General features: G+C 40.2%; 1 protein-coding gene across 6 annotated transcripts in view; it reads right to left on the minus strand.

Moving 5' to 3' along the window:
• Positions 1-17,139, minus strand: part of ATG7 (autophagy related 7) — a 254,822-nt gene that overhangs the window by 180,091 nt on the left and 57,592 nt on the right. For all 6 annotated transcript variants that reach the window (XM_079795433.1, XM_079795434.1, XM_079795435.1 and 3 more), the window contains 5 exons: positions 16,499-16,587; positions 14,466-14,587; positions 7,945-8,035; positions 7,042-7,186; positions 4,075-4,233 (listed from right to left, as the gene is read on the minus strand). In XM_079795433.1, the coding sequence (XP_079651559.1) occupies positions 4,075-4,233; positions 7,042-7,186; positions 7,945-8,035; positions 14,466-14,587; positions 16,499-16,587 (606 nt within the window). The remainder of the gene's footprint in view (positions 1-4,074; positions 4,234-7,041; positions 7,187-7,944; positions 8,036-14,465; positions 14,588-16,498; positions 16,588-17,139) is intronic.

Here is a 17,139-nt window from a genome sequence, read left to right on the forward strand (position 1 = left end):
GGAGAAACCGCCCCTCTTAGGGCGGAGCAGACGGGAAACCAAAGCTTGTCTGCGCCACCCTGAGACTCCGCCCCATCCAAGCTGAGCACAGAAGCTCTCCCAGCGGAGACACTGCTGATCCTCACAGCCAACTGGCTTGGAGATCAATTCCCGCCAGTGATACCAACAATCCCAACCACTCTGAACTCCAGTTTCTGGGGACACACGGGGGACCCACACGCCTACGGGACTCTCGGCCATCGGTCGGAGAGTGAGAGTGACTTTTCTGTCGGTGTGGATGACACCAGATTTCAACCACTCTCATAAGGGACACATTCAAGAGGCAGACTCAGTGAGCACCAAAGCCCTACTGTGTCTCCAGCACAGCAATTCTTCCGTTATAGACACAGCAGGCCCTCACAACCAATTGGACCGGAGGTCAATTCCTCCCAGTGTACCAACAGCAATCAGGGCTTTTAACAACACCAAGACTTTCCACTCAGCCCACAAAGGGGAGTACCAAGAGCGACCACTTAGGGTGATTGGGAAAGCTGAGCTACCGGCCCCTATAGGTCACCGACCACACAAAGTCACTCCATCAACACAGGGAGGCAGCCAAAATGTGGAGACATCGAAGTATGTCACAAGTAGGAGAGATAGATGAAAGCAAACTAATGGACGACACAGTGTTCAGAACCATATTTATAAGGTTACTCAAGAATCTTCTAAAAACCGCTGAGAAACTTGAAGAGACCTACAAGGACCTAAATGAGAATACCAAAAAAATGGAAAAGGACCAGTCAGAAATTATGAATACACTGTCTGAAATAAAGAATATACAGAGTAGACCACTGCATCCGAAGAGTCAAACCAAAGATCTGGAATATGAGGAAGAAAAAAACACCCAACCAGAGAGGCGGAAAGAAAGAAGAATCCAAAAGTGTGAGGATAGCATAAGGAGCCTCCGGGATGGCTTTAAGCGTACCAATATCCGAATTTTTGGGGTGCCAGAAGAGAGAGAGCAAGATACTGAAAACCTATTTGAAGAAATAATGACAGAAAACTTCCCCCACCTGGTGAAAGAAATAGACTTACAAGTTCAGGAAGTGCACAGAACCCCAAACAAGAGGAATCCAAAGAGGACCACACCAAGACACATCATAATTAAAATGCCAATGGCAAGAGACAAAGAGAGAATATTAAAAGCAAAAAGAGAAAAACAGTTAGTTACCTACAAGGGAGCACCCATATGACTGTCAGCTGATTTCTCCACAGAAACTATGCAGGCCAGACGGGAATGGCAAGAAATATTCAAAGTGATGAATAGCAAGAACCTACAACCAAGACTACTCTACCCAGCAAAGCTATCATTCAGAATTGAAGGGCAGATAAAGAGCTTCACAGATAAGAAAAAGCTAAAGGAGTTCATCACCACCAAACCAGTATTATATGAAATGCTGAAAGGTATTCTTTAAAAAGAGGAAAAAGAAGAAAAAAGTAAAGATAAAAATTATGAACAACAAATACATATCAACAAGTGATTCTAAAAATCAAGTGAATTAAAAATCTGAGGAACAGAATAAACTGGTGAACATAATAGAATCAGAGGCATAGAATGGGAGTGGATTGATAATTCTCAGGGGGAAAGGGGTGTCTGTGTGGGGGGTATGGGAAGAGACTGGACAAAAATCATACACCTATGGATAAGGACAATGGGGGGAAGGGAACCGGGTGATGGGGAGATATGGGGGGAAAAAAAGGAGAAACAATTGTAATAATCTGAACAATAAAGATTTATTAAAAACAAAACAAAAAAACATGGTAACCTCGCTGCCCTGCAGCCCCGCCCCCTGCCCACTGGTCGTTCCAGAAGGTCGTTCCAGAAGGTCATTCTGCCATCCAGTCTAATTAGCATATTAGCTCTTTATTATATAGGATTACTTAATAGGCATGAAGGATAAAAGTATAAGAGACCTGAACTCCTGGGCTCAAGAACTTAATAATCCAGTAGGGATGGAAAAGCGGAGAAAGCCTTGATCCTGGTGGGCTGATGTTTTCAAGGAAAGTTGAATTTGATCGCTAAGGGCCCAGGATGGTTTGGCCCTTGCTTTTGCCCAGCCTCTTGTCTGTCCTTCTTGACCTTTGTGCTTCAGCCACCCTGGCTTTCCTTCAGTTCCACAGAAGCACCATGCTACTGAATACCCCAGGGGTTTGCACAGATAGCTCTGCCACCATTAGTCTAGCTAACTCCACTCATCATACAAGACTTGGTTTCCTCAAGGAAGTGTAGTCTTGGTCAGGCCTTCCTCTTAAACATTCTCATGGCAATTGAGCTCCTGCTTTGGGTACTTATTACAATTATAATATTTTGTGAAATTAGTTGTTAATGTCTGTCTCCCCACTAGACAATAAGCTCCAAATAAGGAAGAGGAAACTTTGGCTGTTTTGTTTCCTAATCCCAAGCACATAGCCTTAAATATTTTGATGACTAAGTAATAGGATAAACAAATAAATAGGGGGGAATGAGCTGGCTCATAGACAATGGCTAGGATTTGAGTAAGCCAATATTTCAGGCAACAAGTAAGTGGCAGAGCTCAGATTCAAAGCCAGATCTGTCTGGACCCCAAGGGGAGTTCATAACACTCGTCGGTGATAGACTGGATTATTCTTCTCAACTATGTACTACCTCCCTCTAATAGAATTATACTTTCATGCCCTTTGCCATATGACTCTGCAGAACCTCCCACTAGGAAGGCAGAATGTACTGACCAACCCCACTGACTTTGAGTGTTGCCCTGTGAATTACTTTGGTGATGGAGATGGAGGACATGGCATATTGCTATTATTGAGCTGAGACTTTAAGTGCTAAGGTATAAGTATGGTAAGTTTTTGCCAATGCTTTTACACTTCCATCTTCTACCATAAGAAGAGCAGGATCAGATGCCTATTGCTCCTTGAGCCTAGATTTTGAAATAATGACATACAGAGCAGATTAGAATCTGATTTGAAGCTTGGAGTCCAGCCTAGCCCAGCAGCTAAACCACAGTCAACCTACACTCCTGTAAGCATGAAATAAATATTTATAATTGTAAGCTACTAAAATGTTGGGATGTGTGATATGCAATATTGTCACAGCAGCAACCTAACTCATATATCTTCTCAATGATAGGGTTGTAATTTATTCTAATATCTTTTGGCATCCAGTAACCTAGCTGGATACATAGTGGGTGCTCAATCAATACTGTTGAATTAAACCCAATAAAAGACATTCCTCAGATATACTGGTCAAGTGAACAAAGCCATCAAAGTTATTTCTAAAGCAAAGACATCTAAAATGAATGAATAATGAGTGACTAAACAGAGAAACTCTGAGAATGTGTGCTTTCTTTTCTTCTCTCTCTCTCTTTTTTTTTAGCTAGGGCTGAGTCTCTTGTGGCATTTTAAGTATAAGCAGATGCTTCAGAGATACCTAATCTAACCACTGTCAGGTAAATTGATTAAGCATGCAAGATGCAGAATCTCTTTTGTAGAACGATGGAAAAAAACTGACAAGATTTTGAACCAAGTGAGCTGAATGACTTGTCTACTATTATCTGGTGTTTAAATGATCAAACTAAAAAATAAGAAGCAGCTAGAGTAAAAAGCTAAACATTTAGCTCAATCTTTCTTCTGCACAGACTTACATTCAATTTAATTTCATAATCTTGTTTTAAGTAACTATCTGTGTATTCTGATGAAGAAGGAAAAATAGTATCCTACATCTGCCACCATAATCCCTTTGGAACAAGGCAGGATATAAAAATATACATACTCCCAGAATTCCTCAACTTAAAGTCAGATAAGGCACTGTAACTTACAAAATATTTTTTCATATATTCTTCATTTCTCTATACAATAATATATTAGGTTTTATTTTGTCTTTTAATCCCCATCTCTGTGATGAGGAAACAGAGGCTCAGCCACACGATGAAGGCCTGGTGGTAAGTGACAGATATCTGAATATCTTTCTCCAATACCATACCGCCCTATTCCTCAAGACTTAAACATTAAAGATATAGGAGCAACCTGTGACATTCCCAAACAGCATCAACATACCACTCCGGGGAATATTCTCTGGAGCCGGTCTGCTGCAGCCAGGGCTTTGGGCTTGCCACCTGTTAGGCAATCTTCAAATTCATAGAGAGGCTGCCTCACAGGATTGGAGTAGGAGATCTTGGCATTGTCCACAAATGTGATGTGTCTGACGCCCCACCCCTGCATGGAAACAGGATATCATAGTGTGTTTCTGATGAACATTTCACGGGGTATCTCTCTTGAAATACCTAAAATGGGTTTGCTTTGGAGCAGCTTAGGGACCTCAAAATATACAGAACTTCAGAAATTAAATTGTGTAAATTCAGTTTTTTATAAATAGGATATCAACTTCCTTTAAAAGATAAAATAATTATATAGCCAGTGTCTGGTTTTCTGTAGTAATGAGACTAAGAAATGTCAGAGTTGCTCTAACTAAAAATTCATTACTTTTGACAGTGGCACCAGAAAAAGATTTAGAGGTGAGTCTTATAAAAATTGTCTATGTTGCTATCTTAAAAGAATTAGCAATAACCCCCAATGTCGTTGCTCTCCCTTAAGGAATAATTTTATAAGTATAAATAACAGCTCATCTTAAAACTTACTTAAAGCTTAAATTAACATCTGGGGAAAATTACTTACAAGTTATTTCCCACTAACATTGTAGAAGATTTTGTATTATTTCCCCAAGAGGCAAAAGCCTTAATAATCTGGAATGTAGAATATGATTCCAATATTCTCAGTTTTCATCTTATAAAGTCTTACAGAACCACACAACTTTAAAGTTGGATGGGATATCTAAAATTCTTAGTCTAATTACTTTGTTTTACATATATGGAAACTAAAGCCCAGAAAAGGAACGTGACTCACCTAAGGTCATAGATGTAGTTCATGGTGGGGAAAAATGAGATCCCTAGAGTTGCAACCAAATGACGATGCCGACTTTTTGGGGGTTGAGGTGGGGTATGTGTATTTCAGTAGATCATAAATAAGCATAATTATTTTAAGAGAAGCTCTGATAGGATTAGCCGTAAAGCTAAGATTCTGCTCTCTCTCATTTCAATATCCTTCTATTAGGGACCTCGAAACTAAATTAGACTGACGATATCTAGGGGGAACAATCAATGTAGACCGAAGATTTGTTTTGGGATTTGAGAAAGAAAGGCTAGAATCCATCCTTTGAAAACCTTAGTTTAGATCAACTGTTTGTTTTGATGTCCACAGTTAACTTTTTTGTCTACTAACCCAGCTAAACAATCTACCGTGGACAGAGAATGAAGGTATGAGAAATCCAAGTCACTTGTGCTTAGTTTGGGGATATTTATTTCTAAAGTATTGTTGCATTCTTTAAAGCAATGCTGAGTGGAGAGCAAGGAAGGCAGTCTGGGGACATGCTGGGCAGGGGGAAGAAAGCCAGATAAATTACAAACATGCCACGGGTTAGTCACATGCAGGTGGACTTTCACACTTAACTTCTGGCTTCCCGGAATGCTACACAGTTTAAATGGCTAATCTGCAAAGATTAAAGAAAATTACAATACTCAATGCTGGTGAGGATGTGGCAGTGAAACACCTGTTTTATTGGTTGAGAATGTAAACTGGTGTAATTTTTCTGGAAAGCAATTTGGCAATGTTTTTGGAGTCTTTAAAATGCACACATCCTTTGACCTACTTCCAGCAATCTTTCCTAGGAAATAGTCTGAAGATGTAATCACAAAGATGTTCTTTGCAACATAATTTATGGCTATGTAAAAAATAATAAAAATTTATACTTAAGTAAAAAATTGGAATCAATGTTAATGCCTAACATTAGAGGAATGTCCCAGTAAATTATGTTTCCTCATACAAGAAGGCATATTATAAAGCCATTAAAAAGGTTTAAGAGGTATCCTTTTTAATGACCTGGGAAAGTGTTTACACTGTTAATTGATAGAAGCAAGAGACATTATTATATATCATATATGGTTTTAAAATGTATATTAAACAAACACTGAAAGGAACAAAGTGAAAATGTGATAGAAAAATGGATAACTTTCCTTTTTTATAACTTTTACACAAGAGTGTTGTAAACCATAAAGAAAAAGACTAACATAATGAGTCACAAAAATTAAAAAAAAAAAAACTTTATATGGCTAAATATACTTTAAATTAACATGTTGAGAAAAAGATTTGCATCATATAACAAAAAAAGGTTAATCCATGATAAAAAGAACTTCAAAACAATAAAAGAAACACAACCCAGAGGACATAAATAGAATAAATAAATTTCACAAATAAAAGAAATACAATTTAAGACTCACCCTCACTAATTAAAGAAATGCAAATAAAAAGCTCTGTTCCTCACATGTTTCTAGGAGCAGAGACTAGTCTAATGGTTTTGAAAGATAATTTAATTTGGGAAGAAAAAAAATTACTATAGCAATTCTACTTCGAGGACTTTTTCCCAAAAGAAATAATACTATGATTATGAAAAGATATAAGTGTAAAAATGTTCATACCATCATCATCTCTAAAAGAAAAATATGCTGACACTGATTAAACAAACCGAGAACGCAGTGATACAATGGAATAGTACATATACATAATATGGAATACATAAAAAGAGAGCCATAATTATTTTTATATTAAGTTAAAAATAAAAACCTGTTATAGACAGTATGCTATGATCCAATTTTCATAAAAATAAGTAACAGCAATGATGACAAATGTCTCTCATTTGTACATGCCTATGAACACTTCAGGGAAAAATATACTGCATATTAATCTATAAAGTCTACTTAATTCTGGGAAATGTGGCTTGGGATAGAGATGGAGGGACTTTGTGTTTTTACTTTATAATAAAAGCATGTATTCCTTTTATATTTAAAAATAAACTGAGGGGGAGGGAGAAGGAAGAGAGAGAGGAGAAAGGGCATCTGGGTGGAAGGCAATCAGATATAGTAAAATGGGAAGAGAAGCTTCAAAGGTACCATTTGGCCCCCAAAAACTTACCATCAGTGTCCTAGCTACATTACAGCCCAAGGTGCCAGCTCCAAGCAGCAGACATTTGACAGACACAACTTTGTCTAAGTCCAAAGTAGGCACCAATCTCCAACACATCAATTTGAGATTTAGATCCACTGATGACTCAGCTAATCTAGAAAATGAGAGAATTATTTATTTATTCAGTCAATCACTCATTTATACCCCAATTTTGGTCTTTTTGAATAGAAGTAGCTGTATAAGAAAAGAAGAAACAAATACTAAGGAAATTAGGATCAAAGGAAAAATAAGATGAAGCTTGAGGGTAAAAGGGGAGGAGAAAGGTTACTGTACAGAATCATAACACTGTAGTCCTCTGCAATTGTTAGAAATAGCCCACATATTTTATCCTAAGCTCCTGGCAGTGAAGATGAAAATGGAAGCATGACTGGTACTAGAAATCATTGTGTCCATAAATAAAAACACACCAGCTACCAGCTGCTTTAGAAGAAAGTTTTTCCTAATACTGAAAACAGAGATTTTCTTCCATGCCACTCTCCCTTAAATACAATATTGGTTTCCATAAAATATTTCTTATAATGTCCTTCATTGTAGGCTACTAGAACAAAATTAAAGGGCAATGAATAAAGGACTACAATATGCTGCAGGTATACAGTTCTTAGAGTCTATAGGTGAAGCAAGAACAAAATTTAGAATGTCTAGATGAACAGATGAACTGTGTGCCCTTCAGGATATCCATCATTAATATTAATTCCCACAACCAAACTTCAATTATGAGTTAGACAGCAAAGAATGCAATAACACCCATTATTCATGTGAATGGCACCCCTGGAATGAATTGTGCAGTGCCATTGACCTCATAGAACCTGGTGTGCGAAAGACCCATTGAAGAAACTATCTTCCAAAATATACCTTTTAGGGTCCATGCACTCACTGAGGTTCACCATCCTTGGTCCCATGCCTCCTTTCTGGTTCTTTTCCCATCCAACTGCTTTGGGACAATCTTAAAGCAAATAAAACAATAAATTTAATGAAGGAGGGAAGGATAAAAACAAGTCAGTCAAGCAGCAAGATGGCCCATACACTGATAAACTTTTGGTATACTTTTCTCAAAAAGGTTCTTGGGCCTGAATTTGCATCTACTTGCCTCAGTTGTCTTACCATCTTCCATGGCTACTAGGAATCTTGTTTAGAGGCCAGTAGATCTGTAGAGGAGCTTCTGAAATAGCCCTCAATTCTAGCCCAAGTTGCTTTGATTTCTGCAGTTGCTCCAATAAAAACAATCATATTTGGCATTGGTATAACCCTGTTGAAGGTTCTCTATCTAAGGAAACAGATTACTGTGATGGCAGCACAGCTTCTGATGAAGTTCCCACTGGGATGTGAACAGTACATCCCTTCTGTTCCTCATTTTTGTTTCCCTCTGCTCAGCCACTCAACTCCATCATTGTGTACCTACCTGTGGGCAGATCTTAGTTCAAGAAGATTGTCCCTCTGTTAAACTGACCTTTCCTTTAAGCTCATCCTTATCCATTCAGACTTTCCCCTTCCCTATCTCTTTTAACCTCTGCTATGGGTGCCTATGTAACTCCAATTCTGGCAGTTCAGAAGGTAAGGATCCTGTGGCTAATAGACATGGGAAATACCTCTGGACCCATTTCTGTGTTCCCTATCCATTCCTTACCACCATCCAAACCTGGAGATTCAGGTTGCATGTGAGGGAGATAAAAGCTTTGAGAAGCCTACAGTAAAGGAATACTGAATTTAATTTGGCTTTGTGTTTCCAAAATTTACCTGGCTCTCAGTATCTCCTACCATCACTGGTAACACATTCAGGGAAATGCAGCTCTATTCTACTGTTGCAAAATCTTCTTAAAAACCTCACTTGCTTTGTAGAATACTCCTGCTACCTCCTCACCTTAATGGAAACCTGACTTTCTTGGTGAAAACTTGCTAATGGGGTCCAGCCACTCTCTTACACTTCCCACATCTCTAGATCTCAGTCCGTTTCTCACTGAATCCCTGAAATTCACAATAAAGCCTCAATTCCTTCGCAGGGAATGCATCCACCTACATCCCACCCAAACTGTCTGCCTTACATGAGTCTCCGAAGGAACAGAAACTCCTTGACTTAATGTACCAAACTACTGGGAGAAATTTTGTTTGTTTCTAATGATACACTGGTGTTCTTTGGCCACTCTCCTCCTTTTAGATTTCTACTGACACCTCTATTTTTCTTTCCTTGAAAACTTACCTTTTGACCTTTCTTTAAAAAAAAATAGTATTGCACCCTTTGGTTTGGCTCAGTGGATAGAGTGTTGGCCTGTGGAGTGAAGGGTCCCAGGTTCAATTCCAGTCAGGGGCACATGCCCAGGTTGCAGGCTCGATCCCCAGTAGGGGGCGTGTAGGAGGCAGCCAATCAATGGTTCTCATCATTGATGTTTCTCTCTCTCCCTTTCCCTTCCTCACTGAAATCAATAAAAATCTTAAAAAATTAAAAAATATTGCTTAATATAATTATGGGACCTAGAAGGTGTTGATTTCATTTACATATGAAGAAAGTTTTTCCTAATACTGAAAACAGAGATTTTTTTTAATATCATTGTGAAAAGATGAGATAGGATGACCAATGGAAAACCTTGGGACCAATCATGCTGGAAAGCTACTTGAGCCTCAATTTGGCTGGGGGACATCATTCACAGAAAGAAGTCCAAAAACAAACGCCTCTTCTTGTTCTAATTCAGGCCTTTGGAGTGGTCCTGTTTTCAAAGTCATGAAAAATTAAAACTGATATAATAAATTTGAGTTCTTAAAGAGGTTAAAACTTCAAAATTTTTTTCTTACTAAATCATATTTTCTTACTATTCTTATGTTAATAAAAAATGCTTCCCTAATCCACAGCATAAGAAACCTGGCAAGTACAGTATAGTACTGTAGTTTATAACTCCAGACTAAGCTTTCTCATTAAAAAAAAATCATGGGACAAAAACAAAATATCATTTCAAATTAAAATATCTCAGTACTCAAAATGTTGTAGCTATTTCTAAGAAAATTAGATGTATTTTAAACTTATTGACAATGAAAAAATTCTATACAGGGTGTCCCCCCAAAATGTATACACACTTTAATAGCTGATAGCTCAACTTTGAAAATGAAATATCCTACCTAATAAAAGAATAATATGCAAATTGACCGCACATTCACTACACCAAAGCCACGCCCACCAGCCAATCAGGATGAATATGCAAATTAACCCAACCAAGATGGCGGTTAATTCGCATACATAGGCACCCTGAGCGGACCCCCTACGACAGATCGCAGGGAGCTGGGGGTTGCTTCAGCCTGGTGCAGGAGTGGACCCCCTGCAATCGATCACAGGGAGCTGGGGGTTGCTTCAGCCTGGAGCAGGAGTGGACCCTCTGAGATCGATTGCAGGGAGCTGGGTGTCCGATCCGGCACCAAAACAAAAGCCTCTGCCGGAGGCTTTGGGACTGGTGCACAAGCAGACCCCCTGCGATCAATCGCAGGGAGCTGGGTGTCCACTCTGGCCCCAGGCCAAAAGCCTCCACCAATAGTAAGCAGGTCCACTCCTGCTTCAGCCTGGTGCAGGAGTGGACCCCCTGTGATCGATTGCAGGGAGCTGGGTGTCCACTCCGGCCCCAGGCCTAAAGCATCCGCTGGAGGCTTTTGGCCTGGTACTGGAGCAGACCCCCTGCAATCAATCGCAGGGAGCTGGGGGTCCGCTCCTTGCCAAGAGGCTTTCGGTCTGGGCAGGCCTGGGCAGGGGCTGAGCCAGAGATCAGAAGGAGCTTGAGTGGCCTGCCCAGGCCTAAAGCTTCGGCCAGAGACTTTAGGCCTGGGCAGGGCCCAGCCCTCGATTGGTGTGAACTATAGAGGAAACACCTTTTCTGACTGCACATTGGCTAAGTTTCCTGTATGCCACTGATAATATTCTTAGTAACTTGGGTAATAAGAATCCAAAAAGGTGAATTAGGGTTTTTCCACCACACTTCTGGAGAAAAAAATGAAGGTCCGCTGCTGGAGGGCTAAGAAATGTCATATCCTGCCCTAGCCGGTTTGACTCAGTGGATAATGCCTCAGCCTGCAGACAGCAGGGTCTGGGTTCGATTCTGATCAAGGGCATGTACCTAGGTTGCAGGCTCCTCCCTGGCTGGGGCCCAGATCAGGGCTCATGCAGGAGGCAACCAATCAAAGTGTTCCTCTCACTTTGATGTTTCTCTCTGTCTTTCCCTTTCTCTTCCACATTCTCTAAAAGTCAATGGAAACATATCCTCAGGTGAGGATAAAAAATAAATAAAGAAATCCATATCCTATGAAAGACACATCTTGAAAATGCCTAAAGAAAGTTGTCATTTTTTCTTGGTGAAGGGACTGGAGTCCGTGTTGATGAAAACACGTTGGTGGCTGCGGTGACTGGCAGTGGCTGCAGCAGTGGGGTGACAGGGCTGGTGCCTTCCCCTGATCAGCCCGGTTGCCTCCCACAAAGGGAGGCCAGACTGCGGCTTAGGCCTGCTCCCCGTGGGGCTCGGGCCTAAGCTGTCAGTAGGACATCCCCTGAGGCTCCCAGTATATGAGAGGGGGCAGGTTGGGCTGAGGGACCCCCGACTCCCAGTGCACGAATTTTGTGCACTGGGCCCCTAGTATTTTAATAAAATCCTATATAATAAAAGCATAATATGCTAAGTGTCAACCATTCGTTCGACCATTCCACCAGTCACTATGACACACACTGACCACCAGGGGGCAGACACTCCAACCGGTAGGTTAGCTTGCTGCTGGGGTCTGGCCGATCAGGACTGGGCTAGACTGGGCTACACTGGGCTAGACAGTCGGACATGCCCTGGAGCCCTCCCGTGATCCCTCCCATAGTCCCTCCCCGGCCAGCCAGCCCGGATCGGGACTGGGCTAGATGGGCTCTCCTGTGGTCCCTCCCAGGCTCCAATCGGCCCCAATCCGGACTGGGTGAGACAGGCTGGACACGCCCTGGAGCCCTCCCGTGGTCCCTCCAAGGCTGGCCAGCATCCATCGGCCCCAATCAGGACTGGGCGAGATGGCCCTGATCGACCCCGATCACCAGCCAGGCCTAGGGACCTCACTGGTGCACGAATTCGTGCATGAGGCCTCTAGTTACCTTTATAACTATTCAAAGTGCCTGTATACATTTTTGGGATACTGTATATATGGCAATATTTAATCTATCATACCTGCCTCCATATAAACTACATCTGTAAGTCATATCCAAAATTATTGAGAAAATATTTTTAGGGGAAACTTAGGACCTGTTTTCCCAGTTAGTCAACTAGGAGAAGAACATCAGGACAGGAGTTAAAATGAGGGCTCTCCCACCCTCCGCAGCGTCTGCTGCCTCCTTCAGCCAGTTGCCAGGATACTCTTTATATCAGCAATGGAGGGTGGGCTTGGCTGCACTACGAAGAGCATAAGAAAATATAGGATATTTAAAACGATACTTGTGATACCACTGCAACTATGGGATGTCTTAGAAATACTAAAAAAACCTTCAGTTCACACTATAATACAGAATAATTATTTAGAAAGATTTTTTTTTAATCCTCACCCAAGGATATGTTGTTGTTTTTTAATTTTACTGATTTTAGAGTGGAAGGGAGAGAGAAACACAGATGTGAAAGAGAAACATCCATTGGTTGCCTCCCAATGCAACTCAACCGGGCATCAAACCTGCAAACCTAAGTATGTGTCCTGACCAGGGATCGATCTTGAAACTCTTTGGTGTATGGGACGATGCTTTAAGGAACTGAACCACCTGACTAGGGTGAAAGATAAAGTTTAATTTACAGCTAAAAGGGGAACTATTAATTCGCATTAAAAAAAAATAAAGAAAAACTGCCTTTCCATCGACATTCAAAAAAGATGTATTGAGACATTACTGGATTATAGAAAGCCTCTTTTTCAAATGTAAATGCAGTGTTTCCTGGGTTTGCCAGTTCCATCAAGCATCAGTAATATTGGGAGCAGGGAATAAGAGTAATTCAATGACTTTATCTTTAAAATGGAAAGAAAAGTGCCTCCCCCAAGGGTGATTGGCAGGATTTAGGGAGGGAAGTATGGAAGGTGATGGTGGCCAACCAGGTGTAGACCAGGCCCGCATTACTTGTTAGTTAACCTCATTCCCCTAGAACTACCCTCAGGTTGTGGCTTTAACATAACAAAAGTACAGCATGTATGTTAGCATCACATGGAAGCTATTTTAGAATGTGCCAGAAGAGGGTGCTAAACCAAATGCAATTAACTAAAATAGCAGGGAGGCAATGGATTTCTTATGGCTCAAAGTAACAAGTAAACCACTTCCCCAATTGCCTGACAAAGCACTTCATGATCAATCTCTCTGAGAAGTCTAATTAAGACATTTCTCAGTACTACAGCAAAGAATTACTGATAAAATGTCATCAGAGTAATCCTGGATCCTTTTGAATTCTGCATTCTAGAAATGCCATCTCAGAAGAAATATTAACATCCTTCCTTCCCCGCCCCACCCACTAAAACACTTTAAGGCACATGACTTGTGGATTAAAGAAAGCAATGTGCCTTGAAGCTATGTGGGACATTGTGAGGAATGAATTGAACAATGTATGTGAAACTACTCTGAAAAGCATGTAAGACACAAAAATCTGAGGGATCCTTTTGGAGAATGCTGGGCTTATTTAGTGTGACAGGAAATTAACATAAATCAGCATTTATAAAGCACCTATAACATGCCAGACCTTGTGTTCTGTCTTTTACACAGGACAGATTCTTCATAAGGAATATTCCCTGTGGTGGGTACTAGTAAGTATCACCTTTATTTTACTCAAACTTCAACATGTGTTCTGTGACATGAATATAAACATAAGTGTAACACACACACACACACACACAACCTATATAAAATGTCTGTGAGCCCAAGTTTCCTTATTTATGAAAGGAGGAGAATAGCTGATGTCTATCACACAGGACCAAATGAAAAATATTAAATATGGAAAGAGACATGGCACTTTTGCTCACTTATTTATTGCATGGAGAGTAGAATCACACACAACTTTAAGTTTGTATCAAATAAGTATGTCAGTGCATTAATATTTCATTTTTCCTTTAAGAAGGGTCAGGAATAAAGATTGTGTCTTAAGCAAAAATAAAAACAAAACTACGGGGAAAACATCCTTAAGATTGAAAAATCCTGCCTGGAGAAAATTTCCTGGGGACAATCTTTGCCTTCGTGCCTGTCAGACTAGCAGAGCTGCTCTCTGTTCAAGGGAGGTGATCACATTGACAAAGAGGTAGAAATTGTACTTTTCTCTCCCTTCTGCTGCTATTGTAAAAGGATAAAAGGAAAGTTAAGCCTGATGAGGTTTATGATAAATAATAATTATATGCATTCTCAAAGACCAGCAAATTACCTGGGCTAAAAGCCATTTCTGGAAGCTTCACTTCGAAGATGATGCTGTGAGTGATGTCTCTGACCCCCTGCAAGGTGCGGTCCCGGAAGCAGAGGACTTCAACAGACTGGAAACTACTACTCCTGATGGTTTTTAGTTTTTTAAGGAAGGAAAAGAAAGAGCTCACATTAGAACTTCAGCAAACCCAGGTGGAAAGAATGCAATTCACTGTAATTATGCTTCCCTGACACCCTCAAGGGATGGGCTTTAACCTTTGAGAGATTCTGAAGACATCCTTGTATGCTTCCTTTGTCTCAGTGCTTAGAGGCTGAAGGTGGAATAGGCTGCGATTTCTTTCTAGGTGAATTTCATATAACAATCTTAAATAATTCTGACAAATGAATCTTAAATGTAGGAGAAAAAAGCTTATAAGACATTGAAAAGAATGGCTAGCGCAAGCATGGGTTCTTCTGGTCGCTCTTCTCTCCATCTGCACTTAAATTCTATGATGCCACACTTAGGTAGTTAGGAAGCCCATTTGCACTAGATAGACTGACCACCTGGATAAGTAAGTATAACCATTCTCCCGCTGGGGACAATCTATAACTTAGCTACCTTCATTATTTTAAAGTAAACATTTTGACTTAAGCAGCCACAAAGACAAGTACACAACTTTTAAATATAAAGGAGCCTGTCTCATGGCTTCTCCCAGTTAATAACCACCTCTTCAACAGTAACTACTACTCTAACTTCCAAGTACATACATGGCTCTTGCATATTTTGATCTTCACATAGATGGAATCATAGAGTATATATTCTTTTATATCCAGCTTATTTCACTCAACATTATGTTTTTAAAACTCATCTATATTGATACATATATCAGCAGTTCACTAAAATTTGTAACATAGCATTCCATTGCAATGAATACACCACGATTTATTCCACTCCATTTCATTACTGAATGACATATGGGTTATTCCCCGTTTGGGGTTATTAAGAATAATGCTGGGATAGCCCGGCCTATGTGGCTTAGTGGTTGAGCATCAATCTATGAACCAAGAGGTTACCAGTTGATTCCCAGTCAGGGCATGTGCCTGGGTTGTGGGCTCCATCCCCAGTAGGGGGTGTGCAAGAGGCAGCCGATCAATGATGTTTCTCTCTCATTGATGTTTCTATCTCTCTATTCCTCTCCCTTCCCCTCTCTAAAATTCAATGAAAAAAAAATTTTTTTTAATATTCTGTATTTTTAAAATTCATTTTTAAAAAAATACTCGTCCAAGGATATGTTTTATTTTTAATTGATTTTTAGAGAGAGAAGAAGGGAGAGAGAAAAAAACAATGTGAGAGAGAAACATCAATTGGTTGCCTCCCATATGTGCCCTGATCACAGGAATCAAACTCACAACCTTTTGGTGTACGGGAAGATGCTCCAACAAACTGAGCCTCCCAGCCATAAACATTCTTGATATGTCTTTTGCTTGTATCTGAGTGAGCATTTATGTATGATATATACTTGAGAGTACAATTGCTGAACTAAGGATATTTTTAACTGTGATAGATACTGCCAGTTTTCCAGCAGTGTCTGAGAGTTCCAATTGCTCCATATCTTCAACAAGACCTGGTATTGTGATTTATTAATGATTAGTATTTCATTTTATTTCCTTGATGACCAATGATGTTGAGCATTTTTTCAAATGTATATTGGCCTTTTAAGTACCCTCTTTTTAAATTATTTTAGGGTGGGACAAAAGAAGGCTGGAAGCAACAGGATAATCCTATCCGAAAGCTGAAGAGAGGGCTGAAGAATTTCAGGGTCAGGACTTCCGGCTACTTCCCTGCCTAATTCTAAAACATCTTTAATACAGCATGGTCACAGTCTGCAGCTTCATAACAGGCCTGCTTAGGGGCTCACCACTGATGGAATTGGATCATGACTGACTTAGTGACTCCCACCTGGTTTGTGTGCCAGAAGTGAAAAAAAAATGCAGACACAGGCAGACACATTGTCAAAAACATATAGACAAAAAGACAGTCACATGTAAATACTGTACCATTTGTGGGCTGCTAGGACCAAAAAATTCCTCAAAGGCCATCCAGGGTATTGGGCTAAGTTACAGGGATCATATACACCAACTGTTATCTGTGAACATAAAAGACTTTCTGAATGAGTCAAGTATTATGTCAGATTCACAATACAGACATTGCTAATACTTGCTCTTCACTTTTTATGCTGTTCTGCAAAAGCATTAATAATTAGACACTTGGTGAAGGGCTATAGGGAAGAGAAGAAAGCAAAATGATATATGTATGGACGACAGAACTTCTTGATGGCAGAAGCTATCAAATTCTTCTCTGTACTCCTGTACCTTGTACTGGGCCTGGCAGAGATTAGAAACTAGATACATTTAAAAGGAAGAAAGGTTGAAAGGAAGACAGGGAGGGAGTACTGTGAACTGTCAGGGCTCACATAGGAAAAAAACCTCTCCTACAGAGACAATCAGTAAAAATTGCTAATTTTTATATAATGAGACCATCACAGGGCTACTATCATTGTCACGTAAGTCTATAGTCAGATCAAATTAAAAAGCCAGATGCCCTTGATTGCTGACATGTTTTCTGTCACTCCTTCCCATTCCTACTCCCACAACTCTGACCTCTGTCTAAAAAACTTGACTCAACTTCAAATACCAAT

Source organism: Cnephaeus nilssonii (genome assembly GCF_951640355.1).
Source record: "Cnephaeus nilssonii genome assembly, chromosome: 17".
Taxonomy (NCBI): domain Eukaryota; kingdom Metazoa; phylum Chordata; class Mammalia; order Chiroptera; family Vespertilionidae; genus Cnephaeus; species Cnephaeus nilssonii.